The sequence below is a fragment of the Bombus pyrosoma genome, linkage group LG13, assembly GCF_014825855.1.
Source record: "Bombus pyrosoma isolate SC7728 linkage group LG13, ASM1482585v1, whole genome shotgun sequence".
Lineage (NCBI taxonomy): Eukaryota > Metazoa > Arthropoda > Insecta > Hymenoptera > Apidae > Bombus > Bombus pyrosoma.
Genome location: NC_057782.1, coordinates 4,011,762 through 4,027,207, shown reverse-complemented (window position 1 = coordinate 4,027,207; position 15,446 = coordinate 4,011,762). Strand labels below are relative to the sequence as shown.

The 15,446-nt window shown below is 37.6% G+C and overlaps 2 protein-coding genes and 1 non-coding gene across 4 annotated transcripts; 1 reads left to right on the top strand and 2 right to left on the bottom strand.

Annotated features, from left to right (window-relative positions):
* The first annotated feature begins 4,598 nt into the window (after positions 1-4,598).
* Positions 4,599-6,492, top strand: LOC122574049 (cyclin-H). 2 transcript variants are annotated; one of them, XM_043741135.1, is made up of 6 exons: positions 4,599-4,829; positions 5,127-5,351; positions 5,415-5,588; positions 5,664-5,889; positions 5,969-6,080; positions 6,196-6,492. In XM_043741135.1, exons 1-6 carry the CDS (start codon positions 4,713-4,715, stop codon positions 6,335-6,337), a joined length of 996 nt encoding a protein of 331 aa, XP_043597070.1. In that variant the 5' UTR covers positions 4,599-4,712; the 3' UTR covers positions 6,338-6,492. The 2 variants fall into 2 exon arrangements, with proteins under 2 accessions (XP_043597070.1, XP_043597071.1); XM_043741136.1 differs by having other exon boundaries at positions 4,698-4,829; positions 5,080-5,351.
* Positions 6,493-6,563: 71 nt separating this feature from the next.
* Positions 6,564-14,261, bottom strand: LOC122574050 (homeobox protein ceh-19-like). Its single transcript, XM_043741137.1, has 5 exons — positions 13,466-14,261; positions 13,260-13,379; positions 9,074-9,300; positions 7,192-7,328; positions 6,564-7,133 (listed from the first exon to the last, which is right to left on the bottom strand). Exons 1-5 carry the CDS (start codon positions 13,638-13,640, stop codon positions 6,920-6,922), a joined length of 873 nt encoding a protein of 290 aa, XP_043597072.1. The 5' UTR covers positions 13,641-14,261; the 3' UTR covers positions 6,564-6,919.
* Positions 7,538-7,610, bottom strand: Trnam-cau. The gene has a single exon. It is a non-coding gene; the product is annotated as a tRNA-Met (tRNA).
* Positions 14,262-15,446: the final 1,185 nt, after the last annotated feature.

Sequence of the window (15,446 nt, the reverse complement as noted above, 5' to 3'; positions counted from 1 at the left end):
CGTCACGTGAACTGGCCCCCTGATTATAGTCGTTAATTATCGGTGGTTGCGGCTAAAGGAAATTAGAGGATTCGAGGTCGCTACTCCTCTCCTGTGGTAAGAATAAAAATAAAACCACCACTGATCTCTTACGCTTTACATAAAGAAAACGATGAACACGAGCGAGTTCATATTCGCAAACGTAAGAGAAGAAGCTAGAACCACATATTTCATTTGTAATTATCATAATACCAATATTATCGACGTTACAGTCAAATCACAAATGCTCGCATCTTGCATTTCTCATAGGCTTTGAAGCATTATGTGACCTTTTTTCTTAAAATTTATTTAGAATCATAGAGCATGCGGATTACTGATAACCATCGAGATTTGCATTGCTAAAAGAAGATAAGAAGGAAACCGTAGATAGGGAGGAAGGGCGTAACATAGGAGATTCCTGCCAGTCCTTCCGCCGTTTTTCGAGACGTATACTATCTGCTACACCTGGGGCACGAATACGAATTAGGACCAAGTCGCAACAGGATCGAGTCCCGCCGATTTCGAGTATGCTGGCGCCTTAGGCAACGATAAGTTGCTGCAGTGGGTCTAGCCACTGCTCTGCCCTCTGTAATTATACCGTATACAACCGAACGTTGTCTTGCTCTTTCTTTCTGGCGTTACTTTCTCCTTCGTTTTCCACCGTTCCTCGTCTTCACTGGATGCTTCTTATTGTTGAACGCGTGTTTCGCCGACCATGGTCCCGCCGGGGGCCAAAGTTGCGTTCGAGCAGCCGTCTTCGAGACTCCGCTCTTCCGTTCCACCCTCCTCGTTTCGTTTGCTTTCTTCTACTTACTACATTGCTCTTTTATTGTTTAGTAATGATCACTCCGTTCGGTCCGTCACTTTTTCACAGACAGTCCACGATTTACACGATTCAAGAGCGAATAAAGAGGATCGTTGCCGGCTACAAGCATCGAAACTATTTATTTACCTTATCGATGCGCGATTAATACGAATCTTCAATTAATGATCCGTTCCTGTTAAATGCATGGTTACGCATATTGTCGATCAAATATTGTCGCTACTCTGGATCTTGAGCAGACGCGTTATTTGCATCTTCGATGCCCCAAGCATCAGTTGCTTCTGTGGATATTTGTACAACGATAATTGGTTCAGGAGCAGCGATCCGTTCGCGCGATCACTTCAATATATATCTAGATACACATCTTGAACAGTGTTTCGCGGCGTGATCGTAATTTCGTATCGCGATTTAATATTCGAGAAAAAAGCAGGTCGTCTGTGGTTGGTTGCCGTCGGACGAGCCACGTTCCACGGCAAGTTTTCTTATCCCTACTTTCCACAGTATTTATCTTATAAATTACAATCTGCATGCATTACAGTTTCTTACATTTTGTTGGCCAAAAGTGATCATAACTATGCACACTTCGATAACAACAGAAAAGGAGAGAAGCTGCGAAGGAATATCGTACGCCTGGCTGATCCGTTTACCGGTTTGCCCAAATAAAATTGTTAGTTATTGCGAATCTTTGTAATGGTCTAGGGCCCGTGGCAGCCTTGATAAATTGTAGTAATCTTAGATAAACACCATGACTCATATGACAGGACATCATCGATGAACATAACGTTGGTGCATCAGTCTTGGACGCTGAGACTGTGTTACGTACGCTATTTGCTTATAAACGTGCGTGGATATCTTCTATATAAGTGTGTAGAAATGCATCAGCGTTTGAAATGAGTCAGTGTACCACGATTTTCCAGCTATGTACGCTCACTGACTGCGAGATTTATGGTTTGTTACGTAACAACGTCTCTCTGGTAAATTTAGTTTCGTATACACGGTATATATAATCATTTCACACACTAGTGAACGCACATTATCCGAGACACTCGATAGCAGATAATGCACGCCGTATACAGAAGACAGTGATATACTGCCTGTTAACACGAATCTGAGGCCCCATTAAATAATTAAACAAGCCGAAACATATCGATTTTATATGTCTTTGCATTTTTATATATTTAATTCCAATACAAAGCAAATTTGTAATATTCTTTTAAAAAAATATTCTCTTAATAGAACATTATAGTTAACGATGTATTTTATGTTTCTTCTTATTACATTACTCTTATATTTCATGCACTCGTTTCAATTAATTTGTAAAGTAAATCGATTACAGCATCGTTACTGACACAACGAGTAACTTCAGGAATATCGTCAGCCTAATGGTGGCCATTTTTAAGCGAGAGAAAGGAATTGTGACCACCAACTTCATATAATATGCAAACAGTACGTCCATCATGACGAACAATACACGAGAAGGTTTCGATCGCCGAAGGCTTGCGTGCAAGATACCTGGCCGATCAGACGTAGAGTGTTAGAAGCAGGCGTGATACCGCTTTTTGCGGGTTAACCGACGACGATACCACGGCATGCTAACGGTCATGCGATACACTAGGTCACGCATACAAAATAGAATTGCATACATATGCAATATTTTTGTATTCATACCCATTGTTCGATGCAACGACTTCAAAACTCCGAAGTAGATATCTCCTCCTCTGCTCGTCTACTCCTCTTGAGCTTCGTATCTGACGATAGAAACAACTGCAATTTGATAGAAAGTTCTTCTAGATTGCGGTGAACCATTGGGGTGCGATGGTAATCCACTTTACTCGTCACACCTCGTACACCATGCCAGACATTGATTTTGCATTATCGTTACCAGTTAACCGAACCGATTGGTTCCCTTTTCCTCCGTGTTCACGTAGATACACGAGATATCTTGATATATAGATGGTCACGTATAGATGCTTGTCCACAATGATGATGTGTTAGTGTTTGTATTTGTACGAAGGGAGCAAGCTTCGGCGCGAAAGGGTGCAGCACGCAAAGTCGAGGGTGGCGGCAACCGCAATATTAGATTAATGGCGGATGTACTTCACTTTCGGTGCCATATCGTTTCCCGACGTGGATTTCGTCGGAAATTAAACTTCTCGAGTAGCATCGTCCATCAGTAATACAAATTGAAAATTGCCTTTAATTATTTAGTGTTCATATAGATCGCATATATGGCACGTTTGCAATGTTATATTTTGTTATTTGTATAAGAATTAATTCAAAAACACTCCAACACAGTTGTTTTATCTCGCATCTAAGATCATCACGATACAAGATGCAGATGCTTGGGCTAAATTTTAAGAGATCCACACTGTACCCGCGACAACGTATCGTCGCATAGCATAAAGAAGCATAAATCAATGTGCAAAAAGTAAAAAGTTATAGCCACCGAGACGTCGAGGCAACGTCTTTGCTTGAACAAGCGGCAGCACCGGGATGGCCTCGAGGGCTGAACGAGGTGGAAGAGCAGAATGGGAGATCCCGAGCCTTGATCGTGATAAGATGCAGCGGCGTCGTCGGTTGACAAAGGGTCGTAGGAACGCCCCCTCAGATCCGACGTGCAACCGCTTGCGGGGGCGTACATATTAAAATTGGCCCCCCACCTCTAACCCTGTATCAACCATTCGCCGATCTTGTTTATTACTGGCACGTACAATCACGTTACCAGAAAATATGATCCCTTTTACCGAAAACTCTAACCTCTGTTGTACTCACCAGCTCGTATCTTTGTGCCGTAACTTTGTTGAACATCATTTCTGAACATCATACTCGCAAGACATACTGTCGTTCATGAAATGTGTGTACGAACTTCAATGTATTATATTGTATTTATTTATTATGTTCGCGTATTTTGCTTTCTCCTTCCACATTTTTATACTAATGGTTCCGTATTTTTATGCATTTATATATCTTTCCTATAGTAATACTAAAAAAATGTAACGTATATTCTATATAAATAGTTCGCAATATTATGTGTTAAACTATTTGCCACAACGTATAACCTATAATGCATTAGAAAATTTCTATTTCTTTAAAACATTCTTTAAAACGATAACATTCATTAAAATGATACTAACAACCTTTGCTGAAAACAATGATAATTCGATAAGAAAACATGAATACAGATAAATATAAATACGAATAGCAAATAGAAATTCAAAATACCAAGAATATGTTTCTTATGCATACATATACATATATACATATATATTCTTATTCTTTACTCTTATTGTCATCTTCATTATTCAATATCATTAAAACAGTCAAGTAAATATAGATGAATATAGATGTATTGAAAAAACAATTGCATGTAATGGAAATTGAATTATTATCTGTTACCTTACTTGTTCTGCAAACAGCCTACCAATTTTTGCATGTGCATCGTAAATAAACACCAACTGTACAATGCAACGCATTTGTTAATTTTACGTGCATTGCTGCATTGTATCGGTACTATTGTGAAAAAATATTACATGCTTTTATTTTCTTCACTTAAAAAAATACAAGTGCGTCTTCTCATTCTTTGTCGCTGCTTTTGAATCGAGCCAGGTGCTTCCTTAGCGAACAAAACTTTTCCTGCGGAGAGGTTAGCGTTGCGTCCATCTTGTAGTTCGCCACCGTATCGACATAGGAATAGGCGCAAAGTGCGCCTAATGCTGCCCTCTGCAATAGACTGGTCGAAACATCGCACGCCATCTTGGATATTTATTGTCTGTTTTTACCGTGTGATTTTACAGTGTAAACGTCAAGTTTGGGTTTTGTGTTATTGTACCTAGCGTATTTGAATATACTTATCAAAAGCACAATAATTACGATGTTCCCGCAAAGTTCACAGAGAAGGTATTGGATATTTAGCGATGAAAATGACTTAACAGCATTAAGAGAGAAAACCAATGCAGAATTTATCCAAAGACATGGTGCGAATATGAAGGTGAGTTATGCTGCTTGCAGTGATAAGTAAACGATGAAATTTTGTATTTTAATTGCCAAACCGTTATCGTGCATATTATAATTAAAGATAAAAGTATTATTTCCAAATAAACTGGCAAGGTAGATATTTGACTCTATTGATAATTGTAGCTAAACATGTCGCTACATATGTACAGTTTTACATGAATTTTGTATTTGTCATTTTTCAATTCGTTTTTTGGTGTATAATTTTGTATTACATTGTGATATAGACATGTTATTTCCACAAAATATAATATGGAACTTATATTTTAAAAAGCCAGAGCAGAGAGAAGAATATTTTCTATCTCACACAGAGGAACGTACATTACTTCGTTTCTATGAATTACAATTGAGAGACTTCTGTCGTCGCTTTACACCTTCAATGCCACGTGCCACTGTAGCTACTGCGTTGCATTACTTCAAAAGATTTTATCTCAGAAACAGTGTTATGGATTATCATCCCAAAGAGATTTTAGTCACATGTGTTTACTTGGCTTGTAAAGTAATTATATTGTTTCCATATTGTCATTACATTTCTGCAGTTTGTCACAGTAGTTGATTTTAGGTAGAAGAATTTAATGTATCCATATGTCAGTTTGTTGCTAATATTAAAGGAGATAGAGAAAAGGCATCCGATATTATACTTAATAATGAATTGCTTCTTATGCAGCAATTAAATTATAACTTAACAGTGCACAATCCATTCAGACCTGTAGAGGGATTAATGATAGATATCAAGGTACATCTTTAATATCTTAATATCAGTGTAAGTTCAATATTTCTGATGTATTTGATAGAATTAATATATTTTTAGACGAGGTATACATCATTGGAAAATCCTGAACGGTTGAGGCCATATATCGATGAATTTTTAGAAAGGGTATTTTTGACTGATAGTGTTTTACTATATACGCCAAGCCAAGTTGCATTGGCTGCAACATTACATGCTGCATCCAGAGCCTCTGCTAATTTAGATAATTATGTAACTGATATTTTGTTCTCTCAAGAACATTTAGTGTGTATAATAGAAGCAGTAAGAAGTAAATATATCCTCATTGATTTATGTTACTTTGTATTTCTACAATATATTTTAATTGGCATGTATAATATATATTCTAGAAATAAGATCTATGGCTAAATGTGTAGAACCTCCTCCAAGAGAAGTGGTAAGAGCTTTGGAAAAGAAATTAGAAAAATGTAGAAATCAGGAAAATAATCCTGACAGTGAAATGTAAGTATATATTTATAGTCTTAAGCATAGTTTTATAGTATACTTTAAGTATAACGTAAATTATATTTGGTAACATAAGTTTCAACAAGATGAGATTTTGCATGTACTATTACAGTTATAAGCAGAGAATGCAAGAAATGTTAGATGAGGAAGATTTACAGGACAATGAAAAATATGCTAAAATTATACAAGATCAAGCAGCTCATGATGAGAAAATCTTGGGTGTCAGCAAAGTTTTGTCTCCTTCGGCTCTATAATAAGACAATTTCTAACATTGCATTGATATCATCTTTTATACCTTTGTCGATTGTACATAATAATAAATAATTGATTACTTTATATCAATAAAATTTAGGAAAGGATTACAATATTTATTAATACTACAATATATACCATTTAGAGATAAAAATATATTTGTTAGTTTTTCATTAAAATCAGCAAATTGTTATAAAAATTATTTAATGTATATATTGTGTCTCTTTATAATAAATGCGATTAATAAACTTTTTGTTTACCTTGTACATTTTCTATACTTCTATCGTTATTTAAATGAAAACATTTAATTTTTTTACAATTTAGATGGGGATTATGTTTTCACTATAATATATTCTTGGCACAAATTTTGGTTCCATTTTAGTATCATTATTTATTGTGATAATAAAAAAATTAACCGTTCTTTAGAATGTTTAAAAACGCTATTAATTTTAAAATTTTCAAAAATATGTATCACATACCCAGATTTCTAACGATTCAATCCTGCACAATATTAATTATATTAATATTGTATATGAGCTTTATCAACTCATTTGATGTAACGTGAACACGGAATATTTTCGCATTTAAGAATCTTGATGCCTAAAGTCTAATCTTTGGCTTAAATGATATGTCGGATTACTTGTTGGGATGTTTTGGAAAATCGATGTCTGTTGACCCATTGTTAAATTACTTGGCAATGGTTGAACAATAGGCAAGGCAGATGGTAAAGGAACTGTCGCTAAATGTTGTGGAAAAATCGGTGCTCCTGGTTGCAATTGCGCTGGATAATTAAAAAACCTGCAAAAAAGCTGTTCCTTTATAAAAAGTCAAATTTTCATTGAATATCGATACTCACCAAAGACGATCCTCGACGAAAATTGGTCGTGGTGCAGGAATACCTAAACTGGAGTAATATTGTTGCGCCAGTAGTTCCACGTCGTTTGTATACTTCCTTTTCCACTTTGTACGTCTATTTTGAAACCAAATTTTAATCTGTAAATATAAGAAACAACACAAAAATTCATTAACAAATACGAATATTAGAAAATATTATTCGTTCATAGTAGCATGTTCAATAAAGAATTGAAGTGACCTAGGTGAAGGAAAAATTGATTCGATAAGACATTAAATGAATAACACGAAGTATGATATGTTAAGATCAAGAAAGTTCAAAGTATCTCGTAACCAAAATCAAAAATATTTGCCCCGGGTGAGGATCGAACTCACGACCTTAAGATTATGAGACTTACGCGCTGCCTACTGCGCTACCGAGGCACTTGAGAAGCTTTTCGCCACCATATTTGAAATTGCAAACCTTGCAAGCTTGAGCTTTCCAAATATATTTATGCAAAAAATAACGCTTTTGTGTTCTATGTTAAATAATTGCGAAAATACAACAATCTTCAAGGGATATTATGAATTTAAAGAAACATACAAACTGAAGCTCCTGTGTGGACAAGTGGATCAAGTCTGGCCATGAGAAAAAGATAAAACATGTGAGGCAACGCGGGAAAAAATGATGTCACCATCTTGGACACGATTCCTACAGAATTTTCTGAAGGGGAATGCCTAAACCGGATTCAGAACGTTCAAAGCGGTAATATATCCTAATTAAAAAATCGACGCCTCTTCGGTCCGTCGCTTCGAAGCATCCGTTGTCCCGGGATTCTTAGTTCTTGTGGCATGCTGGAAACGTACATACGAATCGGAGGAGCAGTAGAGCAAGAAGAAGGGGACTCCCGGAGCTGGCTCGTTAACTGCGAGAAATATTGTGACAGTTATGTCTGCGCCACGACACGTCTCCTTCTTCCCTCTGATCCGTCGTCTGATCATCCTTGCCTTTTGCTGTGATCACGAAGATAATTATCTGCCTCGTTCGCGGTACCCCGCGATATTTCTACCGCTTTGGCAATTATTACAGTTCGCGACATTACTGGTCTGGACGATTGCAACTCGACCGAACAGAAAATATCCAGGGTATTGTCATAAATTAATTAGTTTAAAGCGATGCAACAGCAAGCCATGTTGCATCCTATAAAGTAAATGGAAGAATTATGTAACTGTCGCAATCCATTTCTACAACTTTGTGTAGGATTACGTAGCTAAATCTTCGTTGAAAGCTGAGCACTTTGGATCGCGAGGATAATATTAGAAACCGAATTGCGCAGAAAAGTGAGCAATACAGAGGGTTGCTTAAACGTGGCGCCTATAGTAGATAAAAAGAATCGAATTTCTAGGTAGAATACAATTTCTATGCAACACGATGATTAATTAAAGATTTCCGCGAAAGAAAGGAGCGATCGTTTTGCGTTTTCGTCTTCTCCGTGCGAGAAGAAAGGGCGTATAAGTGCTAATTGGTCCTAAAGGGCGATCTTCCCCCATGGCGCCACAATCTGGCGCCTATACAGATGGTGACCTTTAGAGCCATAATTCAATGCCCGGTTGAATTTGAGGAACTCGGGATACATGGAACTTAAACTATTTCAGGTGCCCTTAGGCTACGGAAGTCTGAGACGTTATCGCAATTTATTGTGTGGTGTGCATCTTGTTCGAAGCAACTTCAACGAAATGTGTTTCCCTTTAATCACAGGGGAATCTTATTTAGTAGCTCCAGTTCTTCTCATTATTATGAAATATAATGTGGTAATTTTTCTTCTCCGCATGAAACCGTTAGGTAGATCAGTTTCCGTTCCGGAAATCTTTGGAATAAATAGCGACATAAATTATGTAACACGTACCTGAGTTTCAGTCAGTTTCAGACTTTTGCTGAGCTGTAGTCTTTTCGCCACACTTAGGTATTTGTTCCTCTCGAATTCTGCTTCTAATGACTTAATTTGCGCCGCGGTGAATGCCGTACGAGGCCTCTTCTTTCTTTCGTCATCGCTAATAGCGCTGTCACTTTTTTCTTGAATGTCTCTATCTACACCTGTTGTAGAGTTGGCACCGCTACTGCTGGTACACGCCTCTGGTAACATCGTGGATAGGATTATACTATTTCTATATGTATTGTGAAGTACATCGGGCGAGAAATGATAATTAAGCCACGTTTCCTTATCGTGTAATTATCGAATAATTGCGCGACGTTGGTCATGTTACTTCAGCGGAATGAAAACGCGTCGTAATTAAATGAGCTCTAATAACACGTGCCTCATGCGAGATTAAATAGCAGACAACTGCGAATTATAAACTATAACACCGTATTCGATGTTTGATCAGGAATAAACGGGACTAGATTTAAACAACTGGTGCGATGACAAAGGCCTATCATTAATTGTAAAGCGGTGGTTTATGTGCCGTGACGCGACCTGTTCTCATTTTAATTGCTTTTAAATGAGATCGGCACCATAGACGATACAAAACGCCGTCTTTTTTTAACTTAACCAGACCCAATTACCCCTTTAAGATTTCTTTCCTCATCAATCTCGTTACTTTTTTTCCCCGTCGAACTTGTTTATATTTATATTTATCCCGGGCTTACAAGCCGCTGGTACAAGACGTCGCGCCTCGCCCATGAGGAATGTCTTTGGGGTCTCTTTTAGTCGACTGGTAACAGGATCGCGTTCTAAGTAGCGGGGATCATCTTCTAATTATCTGCCCATTCGTCATCCGACGAAAAACCCTGGCAGCACGACGCTCCACTGTTGAATATATGTATATATGTCTGTTACTTCAAAAAAGAAAAGTATAACTCGTGACACAGCGATACCATTCGTGTCATAGCATACGCATACTGTACCCTATTTTATCACCTTTAGAAATAATACATTATACATATACTATATATATTATGTATTATTATGTATTATGTATTATTAGTATTTACTATACATATATATATATGTATAGTAAAAATTAATACAAAATCCCTTAAATCCCTTGAATAACAGGATCAAATTGCTCGGTTGTTCGTGTCGTTAGAATATAATTAGCATCTCATCTGTATTGAATGTCTTGAAACAAGCACGTTGAAGAGATTAGACCTCATCTATCACTGTATCAAACGTGAAGAGAACCTGTTATTTTGGCATCGATAAATCGATGACAAAAGCTTCCTCCTTTGCAAGAAGAATGGATCGGCTCGAGCAACCCTTGCAGTCAGAGGTGCAATAAATATCTCGAAAAAAGTATTTGCGGCGTGGTTACCGGGACCGCAGAGTGTCGTTTACCGGCTACTAATTGTCAGATGGCGACGTAATTGTCGCGTTTCTCGCGCGTTTTTCGAGACTTCTCTTCTCTCCCGTACTACAGAATCGTCGGCTAAAACCGTACCGCCTCTAATTCACTCGACGTGAACCACGTCGTACGACGTGCATGCTTGTGCACGTGTAAATTAAGGAAGGATTCCAACTCGAATGCTGGGAAACAGTATGCGCAGATAATAATATCAAAGGCTACAAGTAGCACGTGTTTACATTTTAGATTTGAACGGCTATATCTGTTGTATTAGCACGATGCCTGTGGACATTGCAATTAATAAAGAATTAAATCCATCTTACTCTTCTCTTTACAGAATTACCTATAGGAAATTATTTTGTAATTTTGTCTAACGAAACGTTTCGGGAATTTTTTTTCTAACGGAGGTTTCACACCTTCCGTTGAAAGAAAAGCTAACATTCTTTTCCGGAAAAGATCTGAACGAGCGGAAGAGAAAAATATTTTCGGAGGGTGCTCGCGCGGCTCATTTGTCGTCGACTTTCTGACTCGGTTGCATTGACGAACGAGCTCCGCGAAGAAGAAGAAGAAGAAGAAGAAGAAGAGGGAAGAAAGGGTTGGCGTGGAAGGCTACGGTGCAAAAAGGAGCTTAAAACGTGAAGAAGCGTGCGGTGGAAGCCGACGAGGAGCACAGCGAGCCGAAATAGAACACCACGCCCTCTAGTTTACCTAATTGCTGCGAGCTGCGGTGAACTTGTCTCCTAATTATTCTGTGATGAATGGTGAGAGCACGAGTAGAAATGCGCGATAAAACGTGGCTAATTTTCATTCGTTCGGCGTTGCACGATTTCACACTCGTGGCCAACTACCAGGATAATTAATCCACACGCGTAAGTCATACCCATTGGACGCTTCAGAATAGACAGATGGCTAGATCTTTTGTCATGATCTAAACCATCGTTCACTTAGATTAATATCGTAGACTGCAGAGATTTCAACGAAAGATGTCTCGTTTTACTCTTCAAGGAATTGAAAATGATTTTGAGTCTCGAATTAGACCATTATACGTTTGGTATTCAACGATGACGATATCTTTACTATAATTGCTGTATCTGATAGACAATTGCAAGATATATTACATATTGAAGAAACGACCAAATAAATCGTTTATTAAAAATCGTAAAAGTGAGTCGGTAAAAAAGGAAAATATCTTTTGGACGACTTTACTCGTTCGCGAGGCAGCTTTTGCAAAGATTTACGCGTCGCGTTGACGGCTTTGTAGTTGGACGCGACGTCTCACATATCTCAGTTGAAAAGCACGGCGCAAACGAGAATTGTCCTTTCCTTAGATCTCGGATTTATCGCGGTGACCATTACGTTGCGTAAATCACACAAGACAAGGGCCCTTGGTGGAAATTAGTCGTCGAGAATCTAAAACACTCTTGGTAAAATGGAATTGAGCCGAGCCAACTATCGATGCCTCTTCGTACATTATGGCGTGGACATATAATAACAGCAATCCAGTAAATGGATATTCTGTATGAACCGAATCTGTAACTCTAAGGAATTGATTCGCTATAAAGATCGTAATACAGTCGTAACTAAAAGATGCATCGAGAGATTAAAATATGTCAAGAATTTCTTATTAACGCTGGAAATGGAAGCCAAATAGGATCAACCCATAAGATATCGCCGAATGTTATCCGTTCATGGTGTATGTTTTTGTACATTCTGTACGGTAGGGATACGAAGACACATTTTGCCGCATTTCCATGGCAGAATTAGCAGGAGACAGATAAATAGTGAACGAAGAGCAGGAACATTGAGTGGGCGTGGACCCTGCAGGAAGTAATGGATCAAACTCACAGTCGTCCGCGCAAACTTACGAATTTGTTACCACGTGAAGGAAGCATGTGGATTCTGTAACAATTACTCCCTTTCACGTTGGTAACAATATCCGAATTAAGTGGAAACAATTACCCATTACTACGCAACGTGTAATAACTGCAAAGTTGGCATACAAAGTAATTTTAGTGTTTCGCGTTGACATCGGAATGTTTGCGTCAACGTATATTACGGATTTTACGACATGTTTTATTGATTACTTACTTAGAGTTTTAATGAGGAATCTCTAGGTAATGAGTGACAATTAAAACTTAAAACGATGGCAGCGCAACGAATGATTAAGACTTTAAAAGAATCATCGCGTGTTTTCGAATGATTGGCACGGTATTATTTTAATACCGACTTCTTTATTGTACTATTCAGATATTTTGGTTGGCCGTGCAATTTAAGGAAATATAAATACACAACAGATACGATAAGATATTTTAAATAATAGACTTTCAACTGAAATAACTCGATAGTTTGCTGTTTGTTGAATTAAGACATTTTCCGAGCTTTTACCTCTGTGTTTTCATACAATATATAACCAACATATATCTTTATATATATACCTATATACATGCCTTTATTAACCAAGTAATTTGACAAAGTAAATACAAGTGCGCAACACCTGTATAATTTGTTGAGTTACGCCGTATAATCTTGCAAAACAGTGTCTGTCATTAAATCGAGTATCGCAAACGCGATTTTATAATGATTTCATTTGGATACGTTTAACTGATAAATGTTTGTGGAAACATTTAATTTTATCGTAAATGTTAAAACCGACGTTCTTCTTTGTTTCAGTAGAATCGCTCTAATGCATTTCAATTAATTTTCATTGCAAATCAATTGTAATGCGGGCATAAAATTTTCAATTCAGCTTACCATAACACATTTCTGGTTCAGGGGTCGAGCAAACCAGATCCACATCGTTAAATTCGATTTCTTCTGCCATAGACATGGAGGAATCTGGCGCTATCAATTTCCGTTCCTCCGAATCATTTGCTATTTAAATGAATTTCATTTTTTTTTTTTTTTAATTTGCTTCATTAATCTTCGTAGAATGAAACGGAAATTTTGAACGAACTTACATTCGTGACCTTGCAAATACGTTTCGGTCTGAATTGATACGCGAGTTTCCTCTTCGACAGGTTTCTTACTTGGCGCTAAAAGACTTTCGATACTGAAGGAGCATACTTTCGGACTTTCGTTCAATTCCATCGATTCTCTATTGCTTTCCGACGTTTTCGCGTGTTCTTCCGACATTCTAAATTTCTCGATCGTTCTCAAATGCCTGTCGCTATCATTTAGATCTCGGTTCGATGTTCCGATCGATTAGATATCCACTTCAAAGTACTTCAAAGATACGTATCTAGTGGTACTTTAAGAACCGATCCTTTATAAATCACTGCACATGTCTTCACTATGCTTATCACCATCGCATCACAATCACTACCTGTTCGTACAATGGTTCTCAAATTTGATTCGCCGGTAATTAACGAAACATTTTTGATTTTATTCTATGAAAAACAGAATGATGTGAGTAATGAAGTTGCAAGTACGAGATCGATTCAGATCATTCATAGATATCCGTGATCCGTTCGCGGGATTAGAGTCGAAACCAGCGACTGATTGTCGGGGTTGCTCGCGATGTCCAACAATATTTTTTTTGGCAACCAAGTCAAATTCTTCGTTCTTCGAGGCGGCGACGAAAAGCCACGTGCTCATGACGTCATTGTATGTTCAACCAATCCTATGTAAGTTTGGGCGGTTCTTGGCAAGCACGTGCGTTTCTGAAAGGAGCCCCTAATGATCTCGTACAGCGAGACGGTAGCAGTCACTAAACGGTGGTAATGAGGTACCCATAAATTTCTGTCACCGCCATGAAACGCTGTTTAATAACTGTCTTGACAGAAAGCGAACGCAGTTTGATATCAATTTTCAATCTGTTTCATCCGCATCGAATATGAATCTAGAAATACCCTGATTATGTCGAACGTCATTTCAATTTGGAAAATACGAACGATTAATTTCTTTTTAATATTTTAATAATTCGATGACAGTACGACGAGTTATATTCAAACAAGGAAAACAGAGGAATTGTAGATAGTAGATGCAAAATATATGTAACACGCGTGTATAGCTGCAAATTTGCATATAATGACCGGGATGATAAATTGAATGTCTTAAATGTATTATTAGGCCTGTATTACGATTCTACAGAAATTTGAATTCCCGTAATTCGAAATACGCGATAAGTTTGTCATTTACCTATATGGCAAAGTCAGTGTACAATCGTTCATACATTTAACGAGATTATTAGACGCACAATTGTTTACATTAACAGAACGATGATAGGGATGATAGAATGATACAAAAACTGTTGACAGATGCGAAACTTGGCTACGATTATGCGAACCAACGAAATACACTGCAGAAATTTGTTTCACACTTCAGCTAGCCAAATTGTGATTCTTCTGAATAAATCAGAACCAGATGATATTGGCTTGGAGTTAATTCTGATTCAAATTTATTTATATCCATCGCGTTTGATTTATATTAATTTTCTTACGTTTTGATTCGGTGCAACATAAGAAAGGAAGAACGGTATAAAACAATTTCGAATTTTATATCTTCAAGTATGAGGAATACATTGTGATCGAATATAGTAGACAGTAAAAGGAAAGGACTAGTAGGTGTGTCCGTAAGATCACATTACTTAAACGACACTCCTCTAGCATGTTCTGCAATACGTTACGTTGCCAGAAAGCTGACACCTCTGAAGAAACAAGTCAGCCAAAATGTTTGTTAATTTTACGCTTAATTGGTGCCACAATCGATAGCATCAAGGTAGCAAGGGTGTAAATTATCGATTCCTTCGAACGTGTCAACCGCAAAATGAAACGGTCGAGACACTTCTCTGGCATTTGTCTTCCATCGTTTCCTTGAACATATTTTTGGAATCATATTTCGTCAGACGAAAAATCACACGTCATGATTCCATGTTCTCACCGTTGTAATAAACTGTCGTGTATCATCTTACCAACTACTTGGCGCCATTAATTATACGCC